The 23270-nt window shown below is 47.6% G+C and overlaps 2 protein-coding genes across 2 annotated transcripts; both read right to left on the bottom strand.

Moving 5' to 3' along the window:
• Positions 1-4512: 4512 nt before the first annotated feature.
• Positions 4513-9415, bottom strand: LOC131568568 (keratin, type I cytoskeletal 19-like). Its single transcript, XM_058820669.1, has 8 exons — positions 8798-9415; positions 7789-7871; positions 7287-7443; positions 6954-7115; positions 6393-6518; positions 6062-6288; positions 5613-5758; positions 4513-4843 (listed from the first exon to the last, which is right to left on the bottom strand). Exons 1-8 carry the CDS (start codon positions 9365-9367, stop codon positions 4818-4820), a joined length of 1497 nt encoding a protein of 498 aa, XP_058676652.1. The 5' UTR covers positions 9368-9415; the 3' UTR covers positions 4513-4817.
• A 6618-nt stretch (positions 9416-16033) lies between these two features.
• Positions 16034-19338, bottom strand: LOC131568545 (keratin, type I cytoskeletal 19-like). The gene is made up of 7 exons (XM_058820640.1): positions 18814-19338; positions 18406-18488; positions 18024-18180; positions 17777-17938; positions 17345-17470; positions 17023-17249; positions 16034-16121 (listed from the first exon to the last, which is right to left on the bottom strand). The coding sequence occupies exons 1-7, from the start codon at positions 19336-19338 to the stop codon at positions 16034-16036; spliced, it is 1368 nt and encodes a 455-aa protein (XP_058676623.1).
• Between the last annotated feature and the right edge of the window lie 3932 nt (positions 19339-23270).

Raw genomic sequence — 23270 nt, 5'->3', positions numbered from 1 at the left:
ATGAAATCAGACTGCGAGCTGGCCCTGGCCGCCCATCCCTATTTATACCTTCCACAGTGGGTGTCACCTCTGCTCCTTCTTCCCATAAGGCTGGCTACTCCAGCCATTGGTGCCAAGAATAATTTCTCAAAGGGAAGTTTCCTTTCAAGAAGCCTGGTAGACAAGGAAGATGCTTTACATGTCTCTTGCTAATTTCAAAAATACATTAGCAATAATGTTTTATGAATCATCAGCTTTTTGTTTATGATGCAAACTTACAGCGTTAAGCCAGGAAAAACACTGTCCTAAATTACATACCAGGAAGAAATCATTAAAGGTTATTGCATCAAAGAGGTCTTTATCTCTCATTAATTTATTTTCATTTTATTTTGAGTTGAATAAGCAGTTTTCATGCAAGGTGCTGAGGTTGGAATATGTAAGATGAAAAAGAAAGAAGAAATACTAAGTTTGCTTTTCGAGTGATGTATGAAGCATGATGTAAGAACTCTGGAAAGATCAGAGACACAGAGATTAACCTTTAAATCTCTCCACTGCCAAGATGACAAATCTGAAACACTCTGCTGTGAGACAAGTGAGACCAAGGAGGGAACTCATAATGGGCACGGATGAAAGGTTCTTCATACATGATTGTGGCTCTCCAGTAATCCACAAAGGATTTGTTTCATTATGTGGAGTGTGTAAAGGAAGGTAAAAGTGCTTTAAGTATTTCCTGTAGTTCAGTGAAAGATAATTTCTGCACTTCTCCTATTATGGATTGTAATTGTTGCTGGGAAAGGGTGGGTTTGAAACCCTGGATGGGAGTGGAAACATCCTATGGCCAATTTCTCTGTCAATACATGCTGCATTTTAATCAGAGCTTTGGGATTGCTGTCCTGGGACATATAAAGACAGAACTGCTGATAGAGCTGCAGAGCAGTCACTGCCCTGCGGAGTTCTACCTGGGCTGGAGAAGCTGGATTTGGTACAAACTAGAGACTGTCTATCAGTAATGTTTCCAAATCTTAAATAAGCAAAGAAAATAAAAAGTAAGAATCTTTTCACAGTCTTGTAATCAATATTCAGGCTAAGTCTCTTTTCATGAGATGTTTTGCTGAGGTTCCAGAGCACTGGCCTTCTCCCTAGGGACCCCCTTTCCAGTGGCCATGCAGCAAGGGACAGGCATTCCATGGCTTTCTGAACCCAACAGCTCCTTGTAAGAAATTCTCCAAACCTCCTTCAGCAGGGAAAAGTGAGCTCAAACTCTTGCTGAAATCCTCACTGAGTGTCAGGATTGTGGATTGGAATAGCTGTTGTTATGGCAGGTAAATGATCTCTTTACCTAAGGACTGACTTTCCCCAGTATTCATGGATTTACCTATCATTTTATTACTCTTATTCTTATTGCTGTTAAAAAGATGTCTCCCCTTTTCTTTGCCTCCTTGGATGTTCCTTATCCATGCCATGAAAGGCAGAAGCATTCCAGTGATCTCTCCAGCAGGCTGGAGACAGGTGTGGAGATGCTTCCCAAAGTGATTTACTCCAAGCTGGCCGAGCTGCAGCTGGACCCAACACAGTGCCTGCACATCAACCTACCCTCCCTGACACACTGGGCCTCCCTCTGGCCCAAAACCACACAGAAATAAAGCTCAGAATAGCTAAAAGCTCAAATGAAGTTTATTGCGTATAGGAAAGAATCACCAGATTTCATTGCTAGGACTGGAGAAGATAATTGGGAGTCAGGGTGTGGTGGCAGGAGCAAACCGAAACTGCTGAAAGCTGCGTCGCTGGAAGCTTCGCCCGCTCTGCGGATGATTCCTCAGGAATTTCCCAACAGCTGCGTGCAGCCAGCATCTCCTGAGTGAGCACACATTCCTTCCCCAGCCCCGCAGTTATCACCGGGCACATCAGTGTAGCTCAGGCAGAAACACGGGATGACTTGTGCTCCGTGGGAGTGGAGGGTGTCTGCAGGCTGGGGACGCTCCTGCTCCTCCAGGACACCTCAGTCCCCTCTGCCCCTCACAGCTCTGGGTGCCTGCAGCAACCCCCTGTGCCCAGAGCTTCTCCTGCACACACTTCCCTCTGCCTTGTTTTTATCCTGTTTGTCTCCAGGAAATGAGGGCACTAAGACAAAACTAAGTAATTGTTCCTTAAAAAATTAAATTAAGCTTTCCCTCATGTTTCCATTCAGTTATTTGAACTCATGAGCTTCCTGGGTCTGTCTCATCAGCACAAAGAAATAGGAAAATCTTATGGAAATGTAGCTTCCAACCTTTGCAGCTCCATAATTTGCAGCTCTTTAATAAATGAAGCGTTTCCAGGGTGTTTTCTGCTGGGGAACTGTTAATCACAACCTGCCTCTCCTGAGCTGCCTTCAGGACTCAACCCAACTTGTAGGTCCACAAACAACATCAGAGCGTCCCAGGAGCTGAGGCTGTACCCCCCAGGGCCTTTCCGGGGGCATATTCATAATTTCTGGGTAATTAGAGTCTCTTTCTGAGCGTGTCATTAGTTCTCTTTCACCTCTCAGGAATTCAGGACAGCTCCTTTATGAAAGTGCATGCTTTGGACCTGCTGGATGTGGTGGAAAGGGTGGGAAGGTCTTTGATATGAGCCCAGGGAATCTGGAGGAGCAGCTAGATGTCAGTAGCAGTTCGCAAGAGGAGGAACCAGCCCACAGCTGGTGGGAATCAGCTGGGGCTGCCAGGAGAGACTAGGAAGCTTTTATGTACCACAGGTAGCCAAGAGTTTCCAGAAGACTGGAAACTGGAAGAGTCTCAGTGCAGTGTCTTTGTATTTCTAGAAACAAGAGTGTGAGGACTCAGATTGGGAAGGATTGAGGCCAAAAAGTGCAGCAGTGGGTTATGTCACTGTCTGTCTTTGCACTGAACAAGGCAGGAAGAGACAGTGGGAATGGAAAGGGAAAGATTTGCTTTTTAACTTCTCAGCCAGAGCTCTGAGAACAACGGGGATATCCACTGGAGTCCAACACAAGGGAATTTTCCATTATAGCCACAATTTGTATCTCTTTTGAACTCTTGTGAAACACTGGCCATACATATCTACTGAAAGAATTCTGCATCAAGTCTGGTACTTCATGCAGGGCTGGAACTGAACTTTAAATAATGCTTAATTTGTTTTGGTTAAAAACTTCTACCTTTGGCCACTCCTCTGAGTCATTGCAGGTGTTCCAGCACTGCATTATCTTGCCTTGCCCATGGATACTATTAGTGTGTGGTAGATGAAATAAAGAAATATCACTGGAACATCTTCTCTCTGTGGCCTCTCACAACAGGAGAAGGGCACCTTTCACCTGCTGCCTGAGACATTAGTGGTTGAATTTCTTCAGGCACTTGCTCCCATGTTAAATTTCTGTTTCATCAGAGAAATTGGTGTCTTTATAAAAGAACTGGCAGTAGAAAATAGTGCCACACTATGCTGTATGTCCAGTCCTGAGGTGGTTTTGCCTTTGTACCTGTTCTCCTCCTGTCCTGAGTCTGGCTGTTCCATAACTCCAGCCTTTGATGGAAAAGGAATAACCAGGAGTTTTGCTTTACTGGGTCATCTCACAGGTGAATGTGACTCTGTAACAGGCACACCACTACCAAAACCACCACTGCTTGGCTTTCTGGACCAACAATTTAATCCTCAAAACACCCTCATAAGACTTTGAACTGCCAGTTCTCCAAACCCAGAGTGACTCTGCCAGCTCACCGTGGCCCACGGCTGCTCTGCAGGTCAGGGCCAGGACAAAACCAGCTCAGCACCAGCTGCTGGTCAAGGCCAGGGAGGGACTGACCTGCCTGGTCTGTGACAATTGGGTGGCTCTGGGTGTCCAAAGGCCCTGCCTGGCTTTTTTCTCAAATCTATTCTTTGATAAGCTGCAGCTTTTCAGTTCCCACCCTGCCTCTGCAGCTTCCCAGACAAGGTATGTTTAACACAGAGATGATCTTTCAACCACTCTCGATGTTCAGGTTGAAACTCTTGGCAATCAGAGAATGACCAGTAAATGACTCAGTCCCTGTGTGAAAAGAGAGGAGATAAACCTTTTGCCTGCAGTCCTTTTCCCAGTGTGAAGATTCCCATAGAATGAAAGGGATAGGTTTGAACATAAGCCATGTCAGCAGAAATGGAATCAGTTGTGGACACCAAAATTTCATCCTCAACAGTCCCCGGACTGGGAGATAGAGCATGAGAGTGCTCAGCTCAGATCTGTCAGCACTAGACTGGGACCAAGGCAAACTATCTTTGGATGTTCCATCACTGACTTTCAAAGTTCTTCTAAAACTGGGTTTCAGCCCAGGGATCAGGGCAGGTGTCACACAGGAATGGGCAACATCTGCCTCAAGCTGTGACAACAGGGAGGACAAGCTGGACGAGACTTGCCAGGTCAGCAAGGCCCCTCTCTCCTGCTGGCAAAGCAGCTTTGTTCCCAGTGCAGGATGATCCTGACTGGTTTAGGCGCCCCTTGCTCATGGATCAGCAGCTGGTGTTCAAAAGGAACTCAGTTTCAGACACAGGTTCTTGATTGCATTAGGCAGAAGCAAAGTTTATTAGAGACATTTTTCAGCAGCAGGTACATAAGTGATCATAGCCCTGGCTGACTACAGCAATAGTCTTGGTGCTGGGCCACACACAGCAATACAGACTGAAAAGCAAATAGCAAAATAAAGCAGAATGTGGCTCAATGCTCTGCTCATCCCTCTGACACATTGCTTAGCATGGCTGAGCAACAGAGGAGCACGCTCCGTGCTCTCTGCAGACACATGCACTAAATATTCTCTCTCTTCATCTGTAGCTCTGCTTCAGGCTTCTCTTGTTGGATATTCTCGTTTCTCTGCTTAATCACAAATCCTTCGGCAAGGCACTGGAGAGATCAAAGGAAACATTACTGTGTTTATAGCAAAAATAGATTCTTTCCCACACTGTCATTCTCTACACGTGATCGTTTCACAAGCCAATTCAATTAGAATTTCAGATAAATACTGCCCCTTCCTGGGAAGATCTGATGGCTCCTGCCAGCCTGGCAGATGGATCTGTCACTGGCTGCAGCAGAGGCTGCATCAAAATGCCAAAAGGTGGAAGCTGCGGACACTGCTCCAGCAGCAATCTGGATGAGGGAATGGCAGTGGGGTCCATGCTACATCAATGCCCCTGCTCACGTCATTCTCCTGGCCCAGCTGTCACTATATTTCCTTCTTTCCTTTTCAGTTTGGCTGGAAGTTTTGCTGTGAATGAGGGCTAGTAGTTATCTGCCAGTATTCCCATGATTTCTGCCCTTTCTTTGCCCACCTGATTTCTAAGTACCTTTCTTTTTCCTCCTCTTTCTTTTATCCCTCATTTCACGTCAGTCCTTTCCCCAAGTTCTCCATGGCTTGCCTGCCTGCTGGCTCTGTCCCTCTCCCTTGTGTCCCTCTTCCCTCTGGCAATTCTCATGCATCCCAGCAGAGTCCCAGCTCCCAAAATCTCTCCTCTCAGCCCCTCCTCCGTGGCTCCTGTCCTGTATTTCCCAAGGGCCCCACAATAAAACTTTCAAGTAGCACCTGTAAGCTACAGGGGAAAGATCTTTCTTCCAGCCCATCAGTGCTGGATAGAGCAGAGAAGACTGGAAATGTTTAGAGCGGAACAGTTCTTACCTTGGATCTCCGCAGCTGCACAGGATGGGATCTGGGCAGACGAAGTATAAGTGTGGCTTGTCCTAATGATGCCTCCTCCTCCTATCCCACTGCTTCTTGCAACTCCTCCTCCTAGACTTGAAGACTGACCAATTCCTCCTTGCTGACTGAGGAGACAGGAAAAGAATATTTTAGTGACAGAAATAACAGATAAGCTAGAGCTACACATTGTCAGCACCTTGCTGCTCTCAGTCTGCTTCCATTTTCAGCAGAAAAATGTTGCAATTCTAATTCTCCTTGTGGCACCAACAGCACAGGAGAAGAAGCAGTTCACCACCCTGACACCAGGCAGGTCAAATAGGTCAGTAAGGGAGAATGAGCTCAGCAGGTCCTTCACTTTTCTCTTATGTTGAAATAACCAGGACACAGGTATTTTATTGTATTTTTTGGTGTGTCCCAAGCCCACTTACATAAGGTCCTGCTGGCCTCCCTCCAGCAGGCAGCGGTACGTGTGGATCTCCTGCTCCAGGCGGCACTTGACGTCCAGCAGGATCTTGTACTCTTGGTTCTGGCACTCCATCTCTGCCCGCAGGTCACCCAGCTGCTGCTCCACACAGGTGATCTGGCTCTGCAGCTCAGCAAGGTGGTTGTTGTAGCGACACTCCGTCTCTGCCAGCGAGGACTCCAGATTGTCCCTCTGAGGGGTGACATGGGGCATAAGACAAATACAGGCAGGAGAAACACTGCATTTAGCTATGACTTCTGTGAGATGGATGAGGTTTGCACCAGCTCATCACCCACCTGGCTGAGCTGAGCTTGGAGATCGATTTCCAGGGCTTGCAATTGGCGTCTCAGTTCAGTCACTTGGTTGTTGCACGTCTCCACCTCCTGACCGCTCGTAATAACCTCCCGATTCACCTCCTCAATCTGAAATCACCAATCCAGGGTAAAGAGCTTTAGGGAATGTGCAGTATGAGCTGGATCAAGTATTAAGGAAAGAGCAAAGAAGTTAGCAAAGACATGAAATGAGAAAGGTTTGGGTGAAAACTCTCATCCTAATGGCAGTGTAAAACCTGGCTTGTCATTCCTCTTGTTCTTCTAATTAAGCTTCTTGTTCTTCTCACCACTTACTGCTTTGTAGAGAAGTCATACCTCAAATCCCACCAACATGCAGTGCTTCCTTCAGCCCATGACAGGGACACAGGGTGGCAGTGTCCCTCCCTTGTGTCACTTGGTCAGTGTCAAGAAATGCTAAATGTTCTTACAGGCTTTTTTGTGGTTTTTACATGCAATAAATCCCTGTGGGCTGATTGCTTGGGAGTTAGCCAGGGAAAGTCAGAGCTGTGGGAATTATTTACTCACCTTGCACTCGTACCAATCCTCAACTTCTTTGCGGTTGCGTTCAATCAGCGTTTCATACTGGCACCTCATCTCCTCCAGGATCTTCCTCAGGTCTGGGCCAGGGCAGGCATTGACCTCCACGCTCACATCTCCAGTCGACTGCTTCCTCAGACAGCACATTTCCTGCAAACACCATCCAGATCAGGTCAGGTTTAAAACAAAAGAAAGAACTGAGGGAGCCAAGTTCGGAGCCCAGGATCTTCACAGCTCCTGGGTCACACAATGGTCTCCATCACCCCAGGGTGATGGATCCCACCAGAGTGAACGCTTTGTACAGGAGAGGGCAGGACCTACCTCCTCATGGTTCTTCTTCAGGCAGCAGAGCTCCTCCCGCAGCGACTCCAGCTGTGCCTCCAGGTCAGACCTGCACAGCGTCAGCTGGTCCAGCACCTGGCGCAGCCCGTTGATGTCGGCCTCCACGCTCTGGCGCAGCGCCAGCTCCGTCTCGTACCTGCGAGGGAGGAGGCAAGCAAGAAAGAGCACTCAGTGTCTGACACCACTTGCATTTCTGAGCTCTGACAGGAAAAACCAAAACTTTCCCCTCTATAAGACAGTGCATGCTGGAGCAGCAGCTTGGCTGAACCCTCACTGCTCCCAGTCTGCAGATCCCTTCTGCTTCCTTTAATCTCCACTCTAAACCAGCTTGGCATCCCAAACTCCCCCTCCTGGAATTGCCCCTAATTAGACACTGGATGAGAGAATTCTTCTGCACAGCCTCAGCCTGTCCTGGGTCACAGGAGAGCAGCTGAGAGCCCTGAGGGGGGTGACAGCGGAGGGGACAGCCCCAGGTACTCACTTCACTCGGAAGTCATCGGCTGTCATCCTGCTGTTGTCGATGTTCAGAATGATCTTGTTGTTGTCTATGGTTGCACAGACAATCTGGAAAAAGAACATTTATTCCAGGTCTCTGCTCCTGTCCTTGGGCTCAAGGCACCCATTGCCTGGTGCAACCACACCCTCTTTCTCCTCTCTTATTTTAAAATCCTGGGTATTATGGATGGGGACCTGAGGAGTGCAGCACTCACAGAGATATTCAGGGAAGGGCAGTGAAATCATTAAAATTATAAAATTCATGGTTCAGGTGCAGAGAGTACAGGAGATGTAATTACTGTCCAGCACTTGCTACAATCCACCTCAGCCCATTAAATCTAAATCTTATGAGATTTAAAGTTTTATTTAAATTAATTAATGATGAGCCTATCTTCTTCAGTCTCTTTCCTGGATTCTTTTCTCTTTACTCTTTGTGTATTGACATCTTAAATATTTGCCAAACACTTTGCAAAGATTTTGAATTTTAAATTGCCCATTCTAAATGTGTTATGGCCATGTTCTCTTTATTCTTAGTTTTAATTAGATGTCCTGTATTTCCCACTTCTACATGAAAGAGTAAACTAATAAGGAAAAGGAAATAAAGTTTAACTGAAATTTTGCAAGACTATGACAATAACATAAATTCAGGTAAATTGATGTGATCCATTACTTATTTATCTTTTAGTTCTCTTCTTGCCATGTACCTATTTGACCACTTTGGCACAAACTAGATTAAAAAAGACTACTGAGCCCATCCAGATGCATTCCATGAAGTAACATTTTCCCCTTCAATATATCTGATGAATAACAGCAACAGAGACAAACTCTCCAGTTTTATCTCTAAGCTCTGGGCTTTCCACGGGCAGAAGTTGTAATAGCTGTTTACAAAAGACATTTTACAACAATGATTTTTTTACTCCTGATAATGGACTGAGTTATGAACCAGCACCAGAAAGAGCCTTGCAAGGGAGAAAGCAGCTGGGAGGGGGTGTTACCTGGTTCTGAAGATCTTCTATTTCTTTATAATAGCAGCTGTAGTCCCGTGGCTCACAAAAAGGGCCCTGCTTGGCATACCACTCCCTGATCCTGCACTCCAGGTCAGCATTCTCTTGTTCCAGGCACCTCACCTTGTCCAGGTAAGAAGCCAGGCGGTCATTCAGATTTTGCATGGTGACCTTCTCGTCACCAGAAAGAAGAATGCCGTCACCAGAAAAACCACCTCCACCAAGACCCATCCCCATGCCACCTCCCATGCCACCGCCAAAGCGAGCGCTGCCACCACTGAACCCCATGCCTGGGCATCCTCCGAGGACGGTGGCTCCTAAGCCACCTCCAAAGTTCCCACCGACCAAGCTGCCGGTGCTCAGTCCCCCTCCATAATTCACACCACCGCAGTAGCTTCTCCCAGAAAAGCCTCGGCCACCGCCTATCCCGCAGCTGGTGTATCTTCCAGAGGAGACCGAGGAGATGCGCGCCGCGCCACCACCGCCACCACCGATCACACAGCTGCCGCCGCTGGTCCTGCCCCTGAGAGAGCCAGTTGTCTGCTTAATACTACAGCTCATGGCGAGGCCCAGCTGCAGCGCCAACCCACAGCCCAAAGCAAGATGCAGAGCGTGATACTGAGTCCGACTGCAGGCTGGCAGCTGCTGCAGGTCTCCATTTATACCTTCCAAAGGGGGTGTCACCTGTGGGGTGTTTCTTCTTCCCACGGGGCTGGCTAGTCTGGCTGTTTATGCCAAGATTAAATAGCCCATAGGCAGTTTCCCTCTAGAAATCCCAGTTCACAAGGAAGATACTTTACATGTCAGCAGCTTATTCCAAAAAGTAAAATAGTGTTTTATGAGTCATCAGCTTTTTGTATGATGCAAACTTTGCAACAAGTCAAGAAAAAAAGTTGCCCTAGATTATGTACAAAGAAGAATCATTGGTATTTATAACATCAAAGTGCCTTTTATCTTATATTAATTTGTATTTATTCTTAGTCCAATAACCTTTTTTTATATCACATGGTAGAGCTTGTGAAACAAAAAATGGAAAACTAATAGAATTTCTCACTTCTGAAAAGTGTGAACAGTTGTGACTGTAATAGAGAAGAGACAACAGACACTGTGGTGTGGATGTTGGTCACCTGGCACAGCTCTTAATACCTGCTCTATTGTGAGATTTCCAAAATCATTGAGGTAAATCCCCCATGGATTTAGTTCCCTATTTATGGCTTAAATGTCTTTAGTTATGCAAACACAAGAAGTCAAGTTGCTCACACTGTGAAGCTCAGTCCTGCTCAGTGTCCCCTGTGCATGAGTGACACATAGGTTGATGTCAACTGCATGAAGGACCTTGCTGAAGTTATTTTTCAATTGCTTTAATTGCTGTCCATGCTTTCTCCATTTGTGGTGATGATAGATAAAGACAGAGATGACAGGAAAGGGAGTATCCACAAGTGATATATCCAGATCCCTGGATACGAAGATTGCAATTACGAAGATTGTGCTGCACACGAAATAAGAAGGAGAAAAGCTTTCTGCATTTCTTAATGGAGTTTTTCTGAGCAGTAGCAGGTATCAGCACAGCCTGGCTGGTCAGAGGAGCACAATCTCCCATCCAGGCAGGCAATAGCCAAGGGAGAATTCAGAGAACTGGCTCCACCAGTGCCAGTGTCCTTCTCCAGCCGTCGCTGTAATGAGAGGATATTCCACTCTCCGGGGGACAATGGCTTCTGTTCCCTACAGCGTGGAATTTCCACTCAACTCTTACTCACAAAGCAGCCTTTGACTGGAGGATGTCCATATGCACAGGAGCAGTTGTGACAGATCCCTATTGGCAGTGAGGGTGACACTGCAGGAGCTCTGAGAGCAGCGTCCCCTCTGGGAGGAAGAGCAGAGAAAACCAATGCTTGTACCCTCAGCTGCTTTTACTCATGAGAAGTTGGTGACTGCTGTCACCATGGCAGGAGAGTGTCCCCAAGCACATTTAGATAGGATCGTCTTCACACCAGCATGAGTTAAAGCTTTCCACTCTCCAGTGGGATAATTTATTTCTTTACTTAGATCAAAAATGATAAAAAGCCGCCTACCCAAGGCTGGCAGCATCCAGGAATATTCATTATTCATATGGTGCAGGGAAATAACTTGCTTAAGGACAGAGCTGAAGTCTGTCGGAGCTCGGATTCCTCCCTGAGACTGCAGTGCCTGAAATACAAGTCCATCCTCCCCCAAGACACAGCCCCTGTGCTCCCCACACAGCCTAGACTCACAGTCGGGAAAATCATGAACAAAAAGGAGGAGAGGGAGCAAATCTGGCTTTCATCCGTCATTTTGAGGAATATAATTGAAGACAGGGTGTGGCTGTTGGAGCCAAGAGAAATTAATATAATGCTTGCTTGGAGCTTCGCTTCTGCTGGAGAGGTTTTCAGGAGTTACCCAAGCGCAACCTGCAGAGATGGGGCTGGGGGTGCCTTTCTTTCCCTTGCAGATTGTTGAATTCAGGGGGAGACACTGCAGATGTTGGGCATTTCTCTACAGGTGGGCATGGAGCACCCAGCCCCGCTTCCTTCAGCAGCTCTCTGATGGAACGAAGGAGCAGGTCTTGCTCCACAAAACAAACAGCAGCAGCACTGTACAACCTTTCACTCATGTCCTGATGGAATGGTCCACAGACTCTCAAATCCCAATTTACCTATGAAGATTAGACATGAGCATACAATTCTTCCCAAGAACTCGTATTTGGGATACAATTGCATTCTTTGGAGTTTTTATGGGCTCCTGCCAATTTCACTGGGGCACGGAACATGTGTTTGATACAGCAAATGCACCCAGAAGCTGGTCCCTGGCTAAGCTGGTTGTATTTTAAACACAAGCTGTGGTGTTGTCTCTGTCTTCATGGCCATGTCAGGGCTCCAGGGCTCGGCACCAAGACAGACAGGTCTGTGCTCCCTCAGTACTGGCTTTCCCCCCACTAAACTGATTTCTTTACCTCCACTTTTGTTATTACTCTATTCCTGTAGCCTTGGGACACAGCCTTGGGGCAGAACACAGGGAAGGGACTGTGCAAGTCTAAGACATAAACGTGTCCCTAAAGGATTTACCAGCTCAGTGTAGGACTGGAGGAAACAATTGGTTTCAGGTGCAGGAAGCCACAAGAGGCCCTTGGCCAGGACAACCAGCAGTGGTCACACACAATGTCAGTTCCAGTGCTGCTGAGACTTGTGTGCTTGATGGATGAGAAAAGAGAGTGAAAGAGGGGATAAGGGTGAGTATTGGTGCCCAGGCATGGAGAGGCAGGAGGATGCCACATTCCCAAGGGGTGCTGTGGGCAGGACAGTCTGGTCCTGTGGCTGTCGCTGTGCCCAGCCCGGCTCCACACGCTCACCTCGCTTTGCTTATCAAAGCTGATAATGTTTTCTTGTGTCAACTACAAGAAAGGTGTGTCTGGTTCAACAGAACTTTGCTTTCATAAGCATTGCCTCAGTGATGTTTGTGCAACCACACTGGAATATGATTTTATCTTGTCACTTGTAATTACCATTAATAATTTGCATAATGGCCATTAGGCATCACTTATTAAACTCTTCTTTGATGTGATACTGAGCCGGCTCCAGGCCCCATACTCCCATCTTTCAAATGCAGACCACGACTTTTCCCTGGCTAGTGACTCATTGGTTTATACCACCATGTTTAGCCAAATCCTGTAAGGCAACTGAAATAATTACCACAGTGGGTTTGGTAACAGCACAGGCTTAAATACACCTTGGAGACCGACTCTGTTCCAGCTTCTTTCTTGCTGAGTGTTCACATCTGCACACTCTGAGCATTTGCAGTGCTGAAGGAAAAGTTCAGCAGGACATGGAGGTGGACACAACCAGGTTTTTTCCTAGCAAAGTTCAGTCTCCCCTGATTCACTTGATGAAGAGTTTTAGATCCTTCCAGAACCTGCCCAGTGCTGACAGTGCTGACAGTGCAGTCAGGCCTCCAGCAGGCACATCTCTGGTGGCACTGCAGGTTATCACAGCAGAGGAGAGACTGGAGAATTTCTTAGGATATATGGGAATAGTGATGGGTGATGAAACTGCAGCAATTCCATGGAGAGCTGAGCACAGTGCAGGACAGGAGGGAAACCAAGGCTTCAGCCTCTGGTCTGTGCTGCAGAGCCACAGGATCAGGTCACAGCTTGACAGCCTGGAGTTTCCAGGTGCTTCCTGCACTCAGACATTGTCCAGGGGTGCAACAGAGCCAGGCAGGCAAAGGTGAAGCACAGCCAGAACTCCCCAGACCGTCTTCTTTTATCTTCATGTCATACTTGTGCTCAAAACTCTCTTAATTTCAATACACTTCCATAATGTGGCTCATACTGGCAGTTTAGGTTCTATTATTCAGTGTACTGAACTGAGAAATCTCCTGTTGGGTTACAGCAGCAGTTTGCTCATCTCTTGTAATTCTTTACAAATGTTACATAGCCAATAAACAAAAATCGAAACCCCACAAAGAGTTACTGTGGGTGTAGGTCTGTACCTGTCTGCATACTCTATGAAATAGACTTTTGTAGAGAAATTACAGTTTATACATCACACCAGAATATGGCCTGCTTTTCCAAGTGCACTGTGCCTGTAGTCAGAGATAATTGTCTGTGCCATGCAGTCTGGAACTCATGGCTGATTTCCAGCATTAGTAATTTACAAAATTATTTGTTTTCTTCCCATTTCTTCACTGATCCCTTAAAGCTCTGGTGTGTTAATTCCTCAGGGGTTTTTCCTGATGGTGGTGTAATTCCCATGTTCCTGCTCTCTTACAACACAGACACATCTGCTGAGCTGTCACAGTGCATTTCACTGTCTGCTTACCAGCCTGAGTGCTGCTATCACCCCTGCCTCTCTCAGGGGCATCCCCCCTTGCTCTTTGTATCCTTGGGTTCCTCTCCCTGCCCTGTACCTTCAGCCCAAGTCTCTCTGTCTTGGAGTTGCTTGTTTGTTCTTGCTTTGCAAGATTTGCATGTTACAAGAGGACAGAAGGAGCTCGGATGAGCTGCACACCCTGTGATCTGCTGTGCAATGCAGGTCCCAGCTCACTCCTGTTCTGCTGTTCCATGCACTGTGTCCTCCCCATTTCATTTATTTCCCTTCCCTGTCTTTTCCTGTGCTGTCTCCACAGCTGTCACCATTTCCCATCCCTGTCCAGGTTATAAGCACTGGGCAGGGAAGGCAGAGTTGTGTTTCTGCACAGATGCAATGCAGTGACCTCAGAGGTGCTGAGTCAGCAGTGAGGTGCGTTAAATCACCCCAAAATGCTCAGCATGATTAGTGCTGCAGGAATGGGAGATGCAGAACTGAGCAGGGAAAGTAACACAGAGCTTGTCCAGGAGCTCATTAGAGCAATTACTGCACAGGGCTAACAAGTGTCCTGGACAGAGCCCAGGAAGAGGCCATTCCAGGGCTGTCTGAGCTGTTTCTCTTGTTAGAAACAGGCCCTAATTCAGACTCATTGTATCCCCCAAAGCCTTCTTGTTAGAAACCTTCATGTCTAAGGTCACTCATCAAACCCCATCCAGCATTTCATAAAGAAAGGCTGCCAGAGCCCCACAGTGAGGAGCAAGGGCTGTGCCACCACTCCCAGCACATCCAACCATGGCTGGGACACTGCTGCCAGCGAGGAGGGACAGGCTGGATCCTGAGCCTGGGCTTGCACACACAGCAAAATGCAGTTGTGTTCCTAAATGTGTTTGCCATTCCTTTCTCTGGGCTAATAAAATGCCAGCAGCTTTTTTCTTTCTGTCTGTTTATTGTGTCTCACTTTTAAAAAAATTCTCTCCCACATATTAATTTGTCTCACCCTTTTATCTTCCTACATGTTGCCAGCTGGTTCTTCCTGTTTGCCTTTTTTACAAATCCATTTAGAGGTTCTTTATTTAGTGTTTTCTCTGGGAATTGTTTTCCTCCACCAGAAAGGAGTGGAGAGTCCAGCAGAGCCTGGCTTTCAAAATTCCTGCTTTGGTATTATTTGAGAAAACTTGTTCTTGATTTTATCCTGTTAGTGTGCATCTGTAATAACTCAAAGGTGTTGTGTGTTACATTATACTGTGTGATATTATGTATTATATTATATTATATTAGCATATGTCTGCTTAAGTGAAGACTCCCTTTTCTTTCTCTCGGTAGCAGACTGTCAGTCAGACAGCCCTGAGACTCCCTCCCTGCCCTCTGCTCAGCCTCCCTGGGTGTTTCTTTCCTCACCACATTCTGCTTCATGTCTTGGCTCCTGCCACCTCCTCTGGTAGCAAATATCCCTTTCCACAACCTTGTCTGGTCTTTCTTCTCCACCCTCCATCCCTATCCTCAGTCTGAGTTCAGCTGGAGCACTGATGGCTTGTTTTCCTTTATCCCTGTAGTGATTGCTGTGTGGTTGGAAACCACAGGTGGATTTATAATATATTTTTTTAAATACTTGTATATTGATTCACTTGTAGAAATTATTTCTCAGGTTCAAGGCTGTATCAGCAGGAGCAAAGTTTTATTGGAGACAAGCCTTGGTCTCTGTTAGAGAATGGCCACAACCCAGGGGAGGCAGGAGGGGCTGTCCTGCAGAGGCCCTCTGACTGCTGCCGGAGCACAACTGAGAACTCCCAGGTTATTTTGCCTTGATTTTCCAAAAGACTTTTTCTTCAAAGAGCTCCTCAGGGGATGTGCAGTGGGGCTGGCAGGGACTCTCTGGTCTGCAGTGACCTGAAGGAGAATGAGAAGAATAACTTTTTCAGCATCCTGTGCCTTTCTCTTACACCCCTTCACCTTTTCTCTTTCCCTCTACTCCAAGCTTTGCTAAATTTTATCCTTGTTGAAAGACTTGTGACTGATTTCCCTGCCAGTTCCTCCTTCCCATGCTGTGTTGAAAGCCTTGTTTAAACACACATTTACTGCTGGGCACCCCGCAGTGTCAAACACAATTTCTGTGCAGAGGTTTATAAATAAATATCCCATAGCTGCATCCCTTATCACTGCTTCCCACCACATCCCAGTTAATCCCAGTTCCCTCCCACCAACAATCACAGCTGGGATCCCGAGTGTCTAACTCCAGCCCAGCCTCTCTCCAGGGAAAACCCTCTCCAGCCTCTCTTCATCACCCAGAAAAGCCTGGAGACCCCTCATCCTCCTGGTACCCAGCACTAAAGAAGCCATAGAAGCCATTCCTGGTCCCCCTTCCCTGGAGACCCCCTCACCTGTCAGACCCTGGGCCGGGCAGGGCTCAGGGCAGGCAGGGCTGGCACAGGCTGCCCTTCAGCCCCGTGCTTCTGCCAGCTGCTGTGGCACCAACTCCTCTTCCTGCCGCCCCTCTGTGGAAAAAGACAAGCTCTGGACACCCAGACCCCAGCACTGCCCCCCTGGGGATCTCCCCCTGCCCTCCTCACTGCTTTAGCTCTGTCTCTTCAGCCACAGCTCCCCCTCCCAGCCCCGAGGCCAGCTGCAGCCACCTCTGTGCCCCCGTCTTTTGGTGATGATGCTTTTCCATCTGGCACTCAGGGTTACCCCAAACAAGCACTAACAGTGCCACTTCAGCCCTTGCAACAGGCATTTTGGAACAAAAACTGACTTTTCTTGTAAATAATTTAGGAGTGGAGAGTCCAGAGGAGCCCACCTCAGGGCACCACCATTCCAAAGGCTCCTCTCCCAACAAAACAAAAGGAGTAGGTGGGTGCTCAGGGCAGTTTTGTGTGTGTGCAGCCAAGGTCTGGAATTAACAGCCTGGCTGTTTCAAAACCTCAGTCAATGGAAGGCAGGGCAGAGCCAACTGCTTTGCATACAAATTAAACTTCCAAAACTTTAATTAAACTTGTTGTGCGAAACTGAAAATGTTTAGATAATTCATCGTTTCAGTTAAATTAGCTGCTAGTCCCTAAACCTGTCTCATTCTGGCAAGCCAATAAAACTCAGTTACATGACTCTTTGTGCAGCTCCTGGTGAAGCTTCCCTTAAAGAGCTGCTGAACTGTGCCAGGGGCTGGGACAGCTCTGGGGGCTCTCCCAGCCCATTCCCTGACCAGGAATGGTCTTTGGTGTGCTCCCTGGTTATTTATCAGAACCAAACCCTCAGATGCCTCATGGTTTTCTAATCAGCCCTGTCTGGAAACAGGTCAGCACTGGTTCCTCACCACAGTGTTGCTTTTCCTACTAGGATTTTCATATCCCTGTAAGGCAAAGCACAGAGATTTTAGGGTGCCCAGCTCTGTTTGCATACATGATGTCGTGTTGGCCACCCTCCAGCAGGCAGTGGTAGGTCTGGATCTCCTGCTCCAAGCGACACTTGACGTCCAGAAGGGTCTTGTACTCCTGGTTCTGGCACTCCATTTCCGCTCGGATCTCAGCCAGCCGCTGCTCCACACAGGAGATCTGGTTCTGCAGCTCATCCAGGCATTTGTTGTAGCGACACTCGGTCTCCGTCAAAGAGGATTCCAGGTTTTCTTTCTGAGAATGGAACAAACTCACAGGTACCTGGTTTGGACACAGGTACAGCCCTGCTCACGAGAGCTGGAGCTGTGAATCCTTGTGGCATCACCTACCATAGTGAGCTGGGCTTGTACATTGATTTCCAGGGCCTGCAGCTGACGCCTCAGCTCAGTCACCTGCTTGTTGCTCGACTCGATCTCCTGGCTGCTTGTGACCACCTCCAGATTCACCTCCTCCACCTGTAAGGTCAGAAAAGAAAAGAACAGCCCTTTCCTCACCTCCTCGCTGCATCTCGTGGTGTCCAGGACCTCCCCACACCCTGCAGTGCCCTGAGCACACCCAAGGCTGACACCCTGTTTATTCCATTCTGACCCAGTGACACCACGTGGTGGCCGCTTTGCCGTGGATGAACACAGAAATCGGGCAGTACAGTTAGATCTGAGCACATTTGTGACACTTGTTGTTATTAGGACACCTCCTAATGCCTCATTTTTCCCTTTCCCCCTTGGGGCAGAGCTGGCTGCAGCTCTGAGGACACGAGGTACCTTGCAGGCGTACCACTGCTCCGTCTCTTTGCGGTTGCGCTCCATCAGTGTCTCGTACTGGCACCTCAGATCCTCCAGGATCTTCCTCAGGTCTGGGCCAGGGCAGGCATTGACCTCCACACTCACATCCCCAGTGGCCTGTTTCCTCAGACAGCTCATTTCCTGCAGGAAACACGTGCCTGTATCAGTAATATCCATCCACTTTTGGGGAGATTTTCCTTCTTCTCAGTGCCCTGAGAGAGCTGACCTCCTCATGGTTGGTCTTTAGGCAGCACATCTCCTCTGTCAGAGCCTCACACTGCAGCTGCAGGTCAGTCTTGCAGCTGGCCAGCTGGTCCAGGACGGGCCGGAGGTTGCAAATGTCGGCGTCCACGTTCTGCCGGAGACCACACTCGGTCTCATACCTTAAACCAAGGTCAGCATGTCAGCAAAGCAGGGCAAGGCCTTCCGTTGAGGTTGGGGGAAAAAATGAGGAACAAGTTCTTTCCCTCCACACATGCAGTGCTATGAACATTGCCAGTGGTGTCAGAGATCTGTTTTACTATGCAGTGTGACAGGCAGAGGGTTGGGATTTCCCCATCACCACCCTTCACCTGCCCCTCCATGGGCCAGCAGGGGACTTTACTCACTTCACTCTGAAGTCATCAGCAGTCATCCTGTTGTTATCAATGTTCAGAAGGATTTTGTTAGTCTCCATGGCTGCACACAGGATCTGGAAAATAAATCATAAGAGGAATATGTGGGCTTGCATCTTCCTCTGCCTCCAGAAGACCCTAGAGGAAACATTTACCTGGGGTATTTTATGATAATTCCATATATTGGGGTTATTAATCAGGGAAACCCATGTGCCAACTGGATGGACCCAGCTTTGCTGAAGCATCAGTGCTCAGTAAATGCTGAATCCTCCTCCCATAGACCATCATTTAATATAAACCATTGCTCCAGAGCTGTTCCCTCTGCCCTTTGACAGGCTCTGTGCAAATATGAAAGCAAAGCCCAAAGAAATAGCAGGATTTTTTTGACAAACAAGGATTTACCTGGTTTTGAAGGTCTTCGATTTCCTTGTGGTAGCAGCTGTAGTCCCGTGGCTCACAGATGGGCCCCACCTTGGCGTACCACTCCCTGATCTTGCACTCCAGGTCGGCGTTGTCCCCCTCCAGGAGCCGCACCTTGTCCAGGTACGAGGCCAGGCGGTCGTTGAGGTTCTGCATGGTCGCCTTCTCGTTGTTAGCAAACAGGATCCCATCCCCACAGCCAGCCCCGGCCCTGGGGAAGCCACCTCGAGTGCAGACTCCTCCTGTGCTGAATCCCAGGGCAGAACAAGCCCTCTGGGTGGCTCCGAAGCTGCCACCAGCCGCGCTGCCGGCGCTCAGCTGCTTCCCGAGCAATCCCTCGCTCACGCTGCCGCCGGAGAAGCTGCCAACCACAGCTCCCAAGTCATAGGCAGCGTGTCTGCCCGAGGAGGCAGAGGAGACCCTCCTGGCAGTGCCAGCTGCGTTGCTGCCCGTGCTGGCCCTGCCCTGGGTGCAGGTGGTGACGACCTGCCTGACAGTGCAGCTCATGGTGTGTGTGCAGAGCCAACAGAGCCCAAGGCAAGTGCTCAGGTGTCTGCAGGATCCAACTGTGATACCTCTGTCCCCTGGTCCTCTATTTATACCAGTGCCTGTGGATCGTGCCACTGGAGAAGGGCTGTTTATTCTTCCTCCTTGTGACCTGGCTAGGAGGTGTTTTCTTTTTTTTTCAGCCGGAAATAATTCCCCAAAGGCGTTTGTCTCCAGAAATCCCACAACAGAAAGATGCTTTGGTTAACAGAAGCGTGTTTCAAAACTACATCAAAAATGTTACTTCCTGAATCATCAGGTCTGGCTTGTGATGACAACTCAACAACAGTGACACAAAAACCCGACGATACCCAAGAGTGCCCGGGGAATGAAGCACCACAGCAATTATCCATCCCCGGCGTGGGCGAGCCTACCCGGAAAGTGAAAGCTGTGGGAAAGGCATCCTATCTGACAGAGCCTGTTCGACCCCTTTGTGACCAGAAACGAGGGTGTCCCCTCACTCAGCTGGCCTCAGTCCCTGGGACCAGGGCCAGGAGACCACCCTGGGCCTGCAGCAAGGTCTGTTCCATTCCACGTGGTGTGGAGTGAGCCCCTGGTCTGGGTCTTTAGAGCTCAAATGCTCCAGGAGAGCGCAGAGGAATATTGCCCTGGAATGTACCAGGGCTGGTTTATCCCTTCTCTTTATTCTACATCCATCAAAACATCCCCTTGAAGAGGTCTGGGTTGTTTTGCTGCTTTAAAGAGTAGACAAAATAGTCAAGTATTTATCTAAAATATGAAAGGATATTTCCTGGACACCAAACATGCGGTCCACTGAATATTCACTGCCACACAGGATGTTTCATAAGATTTCTGAAGCAGTAATGTGGAGAATTTCAGGAGATGCATGACTCTACAGAAGTCTGATCCAGTTCTAACCAGCACCATGAAAACTCCCCAGTACAATTTAGGTGTTAAATTTAGAAAGGACAACAGAAAAGATATTTTTAAAAGTTTATTAAATTAATTTTTTATTTCCGGAATGTTAAATTAAGGAAGAAGGGAAATAATTAAAATGTTTTGTCATCTGAATCTTTCATTTTATTAATAACATTAATATAACAATGCTAATATTGGCTGGCTCTCACCCACGTGTGGTTCAGCTTTGGGTTTGGCATCCAGGTCACCTGGACACGTGGCATAAAGAATGTGTCAGGTGCAGCCTAGCTCACAAATATTGCTTCTGCCATTTGGGCAAGTTTATTAAGCTCAATTTTATCTTGACACTGCAAATCCAGCACTCCTGAACTCTGGGGTGGTTCTGTGGGGGCCCATCCTTGGTTAGAGCCATCATCAGGAAGGGAAGCCAGGGTGCTCTGGTGCCACAGTGATGGCCAGACCCTGCCTGGAGCCAGGGATCAGGGTCAGGCAGGGCTGCCCACCTGCAGCCTGATCACAACTGGTCTTTTTTCTACCAAAGAATTATAAAGTGACTGCTGAGTAAACATTTAATTTCATTTAATCAAGATTTATATGGTTCTTCATTTTTCAAGGCCAGGTTGGATGGGGCTTGGAGCAACTTGGTCCAGTGGGAAGTGATAGGGGGTAGAATGAGATGGTCTTTAAGGTCCCAACCCAAACTTTCTTTTTCTCTTTTTCCTTTCCTTTCCTTTCCTTTCCTTTCCTTTCCTTTCCTTTCCTTTCCTTTCCTTTCCTTTCCTTTCCTTTCCTTTCCTTTCCTTTCCTTTCCTTTCCTTTCCTTTCCTTTCCTTTCCTTTCCTTTCCTTTCCTTTCCTTTCCTTTCCTTTCCTTTCCTTTCCTTTCCTTTCCTTTCCTTTCCTTTCCTTCTTCCCTTCTTCCTCTCTCTCTCTCTCTTTCTTTCTCTCTCTCTTTCACTCTTTCCTTCAGGCTTTACCAAAGATGATTAGAATTCCTACAGCTTTTGTAAAGGAGAACAGTAATTTTTTATTATTTTCTTGGAATTGTGCGTTCTTCATGCCAGCTTTATTCCTTTCCAAAATTCAAAATTTTCTTTAAAACCAGCTCTTGCTTTTCCATGAGAACAAACCTCAAGCCCTGCCAGCAGTCATAGCCCTCATTTTACTAAAGCCATTTTCACTTTGTGATGAGGAGATCTGCTAATGACGGCATCTCCATGCCTAATGGAAGGCTCCTGCCAGAATTGGCCTTGATTGACTTCCCGGCTGGAGTCTGCAGACGGAAATTTGCTCCCCACATCCCTGCAGGCAGCCAGGGGCAATGCCCTGATGAGCTGTCCTTGCCTGACTTGGGAGCCCCTCGCAGGCACTGCTGCACCCCAGGGAGGAAGAGGAGCAGAGGAATGACAGGGGAGCAGAGGAATGACGGCTCATGAGGATCTCCCGTGGGCATTTCAGGAACAGCAGCACAGGTCTGACCAGGAAAAATTACTACTTCAAGTAACAAATGAGCAGAAGAGCCTCCCCCAGGCAAAGGTGTTGCTCCCACGTAATGAGCTTTGTACAAAACAGAAAGGAAGGGATCAGATTGCAGGTTTCCATCGGCGTCCTGGGCTGTGTGACAGAGTGGGGTGGTGGCAGAGGGTGGACATGCTGGAGTTATTCCCAAGAGTCCTCTACAGCAGAATTATCAGACTCAACAGGACAATGGAAATGGGAAAGATTAGATTTCCCTGCAGGGAAATCTTTGGGAGTCTCAGGATATCTTTTAAGGCTTAAGACTGTTTCTTAGGCTAATGCAGATGAAGTTTAATGTGCCCCCAAGAAGGAGATCCAGCATTTCATGTTACTACAAACACTCCCTGAATCACCAGGTGTTTTCACATCCAAGAGGACTTCCTTGAGGACTCAGTGACTCAGACACAGCACCAAACCCCAAATCCCTGCTGGTGCCCAGGCACAGGAGGGCCAGGGGAGGAGCTGGAGCCAGGCATTGCCAGCACCCACCAGCCTGGCCAGGGAGAGGCTCCTCCAGAGGCACCCCGAGCTCCTCTCTCTCATTGTCAGCTGAATTTCCATGTTAACCTATGGAAAATCCTGGTGTTCTCAATTTACAAAGTATTTACAAAGTATTTGCTTATCTGGCTGGTGATGTACCTGTCATGCCACTTTCTGTCAGCCTGCTATTGGCTGTCCTGGGGCTCATCTCCATCTTCTGGTGACACCAGGTGCTCCAGGGTCTGATCCCAGCTTTGCAAGTCACTCCAGGCAAATCATTCAGCTCCTCCAAGTCTCGATTTCATCCTTTGTAGGATGGAAACAACAATAACAACTATCCTCCTCCTCGAGGGCATTGTAAAAACAACTGTCTGAGGAGCACATGGGGCTTTAGAGATTGGAAAGATGGCATTTAATTCAGTATTATTCATTGTGTTCTTGCTATTTTATATTACTCTTGACACGGGCACGTCCCATTGATTTCTCTCTATGTCTCCATCATGAAATACCTTTAAAGGATGTTTTCATTTCTTTTCCATTTTAAAGTTTCCATTTTTTTGTTTTGTTGTCCATAAAGTTTCACCGTCATTCAATGAGGTCTTGCCTCTGTGATTCCCAACTGAATCCTAAAAAGACTTTTCTTCTTGTACTTGCAGCTTGCAGCAAATCTGTAAAATGCTCTCCAAAACCAGTGTGTGTCCATCTCTTGGAGAGATAATTTGTCCCTGTTTCACAGACACAAATGTGTGTAGCAAAGGGTAAATAACAAGCAGTAAGTTACATTATAGTTCTGTGGTACTTTCCTTCTTCAGAGCACTATAATGTCACACAGAGATCATTTGTGCTGAGCTTGGACTTTGCTCTTGCCTGTGATAACAGGGTTACACTGAGCTGTGTGCAGAATTAAAGCCTTTTTCATTGATGCAAATATATGTTGATGAATATCCCCTGATAAGGTCCTCCCAGGGGAACTGAATCCACTGATTACAAACCAGGCTCTTCCATCAGCTCTCCCAG

This window comes from Ammospiza caudacuta, chromosome 27, assembly GCF_027887145.1.
Source record: "Ammospiza caudacuta isolate bAmmCau1 chromosome 27, bAmmCau1.pri, whole genome shotgun sequence".
Classification (NCBI taxonomy): Eukaryota; Metazoa; Chordata; class Aves; order Passeriformes; family Passerellidae; genus Ammospiza; species Ammospiza caudacuta.
This window is presented reverse-complemented; position numbering and strand designations above follow the sequence as displayed.

Coding starts and splice junctions, on each gene's coding strand:
- LOC131568545 (XM_058820640.1), bottom strand. CDS start 19,338: ATGAGCTGCACTGTCAGGCAGGTCGTCACCACCTGCACCCAGGGCAGG. Junction 18,489..18,813: donor TCGAAGACCTTCAAAACCAG/GTAAATCCTTGT, acceptor TTTATTTTCCAG/ATCCTGTGTGCAGCCATGGA. Junction 17,939..18,023: donor TAAAGACCAACCATGAGGAG/GTCAGCTCTCTC, acceptor TGTTTCCTGCAG/GAAATGAGCTGTCTGAGGAA.
- LOC131568568 (XM_058820669.1), bottom strand. CDS start 9,367: ATGAGCTGTAGTATTAAGCAGACAACTGGCTCTCTCAGGGGCAGGACC. Junction 7,444..7,788: donor GCCGATGACTTCCGAGTGAA/GTGAGTACCTGG, acceptor CCTCCCTCGCAG/GTACGAGACGGAGCTGGCGC. Junction 7,116..7,286: donor TGAAGAAGAACCATGAGGAG/GTAGGTCCTGCC, acceptor TGGTGTTTGCAG/GAAATGTGCTGTCTGAGGAA.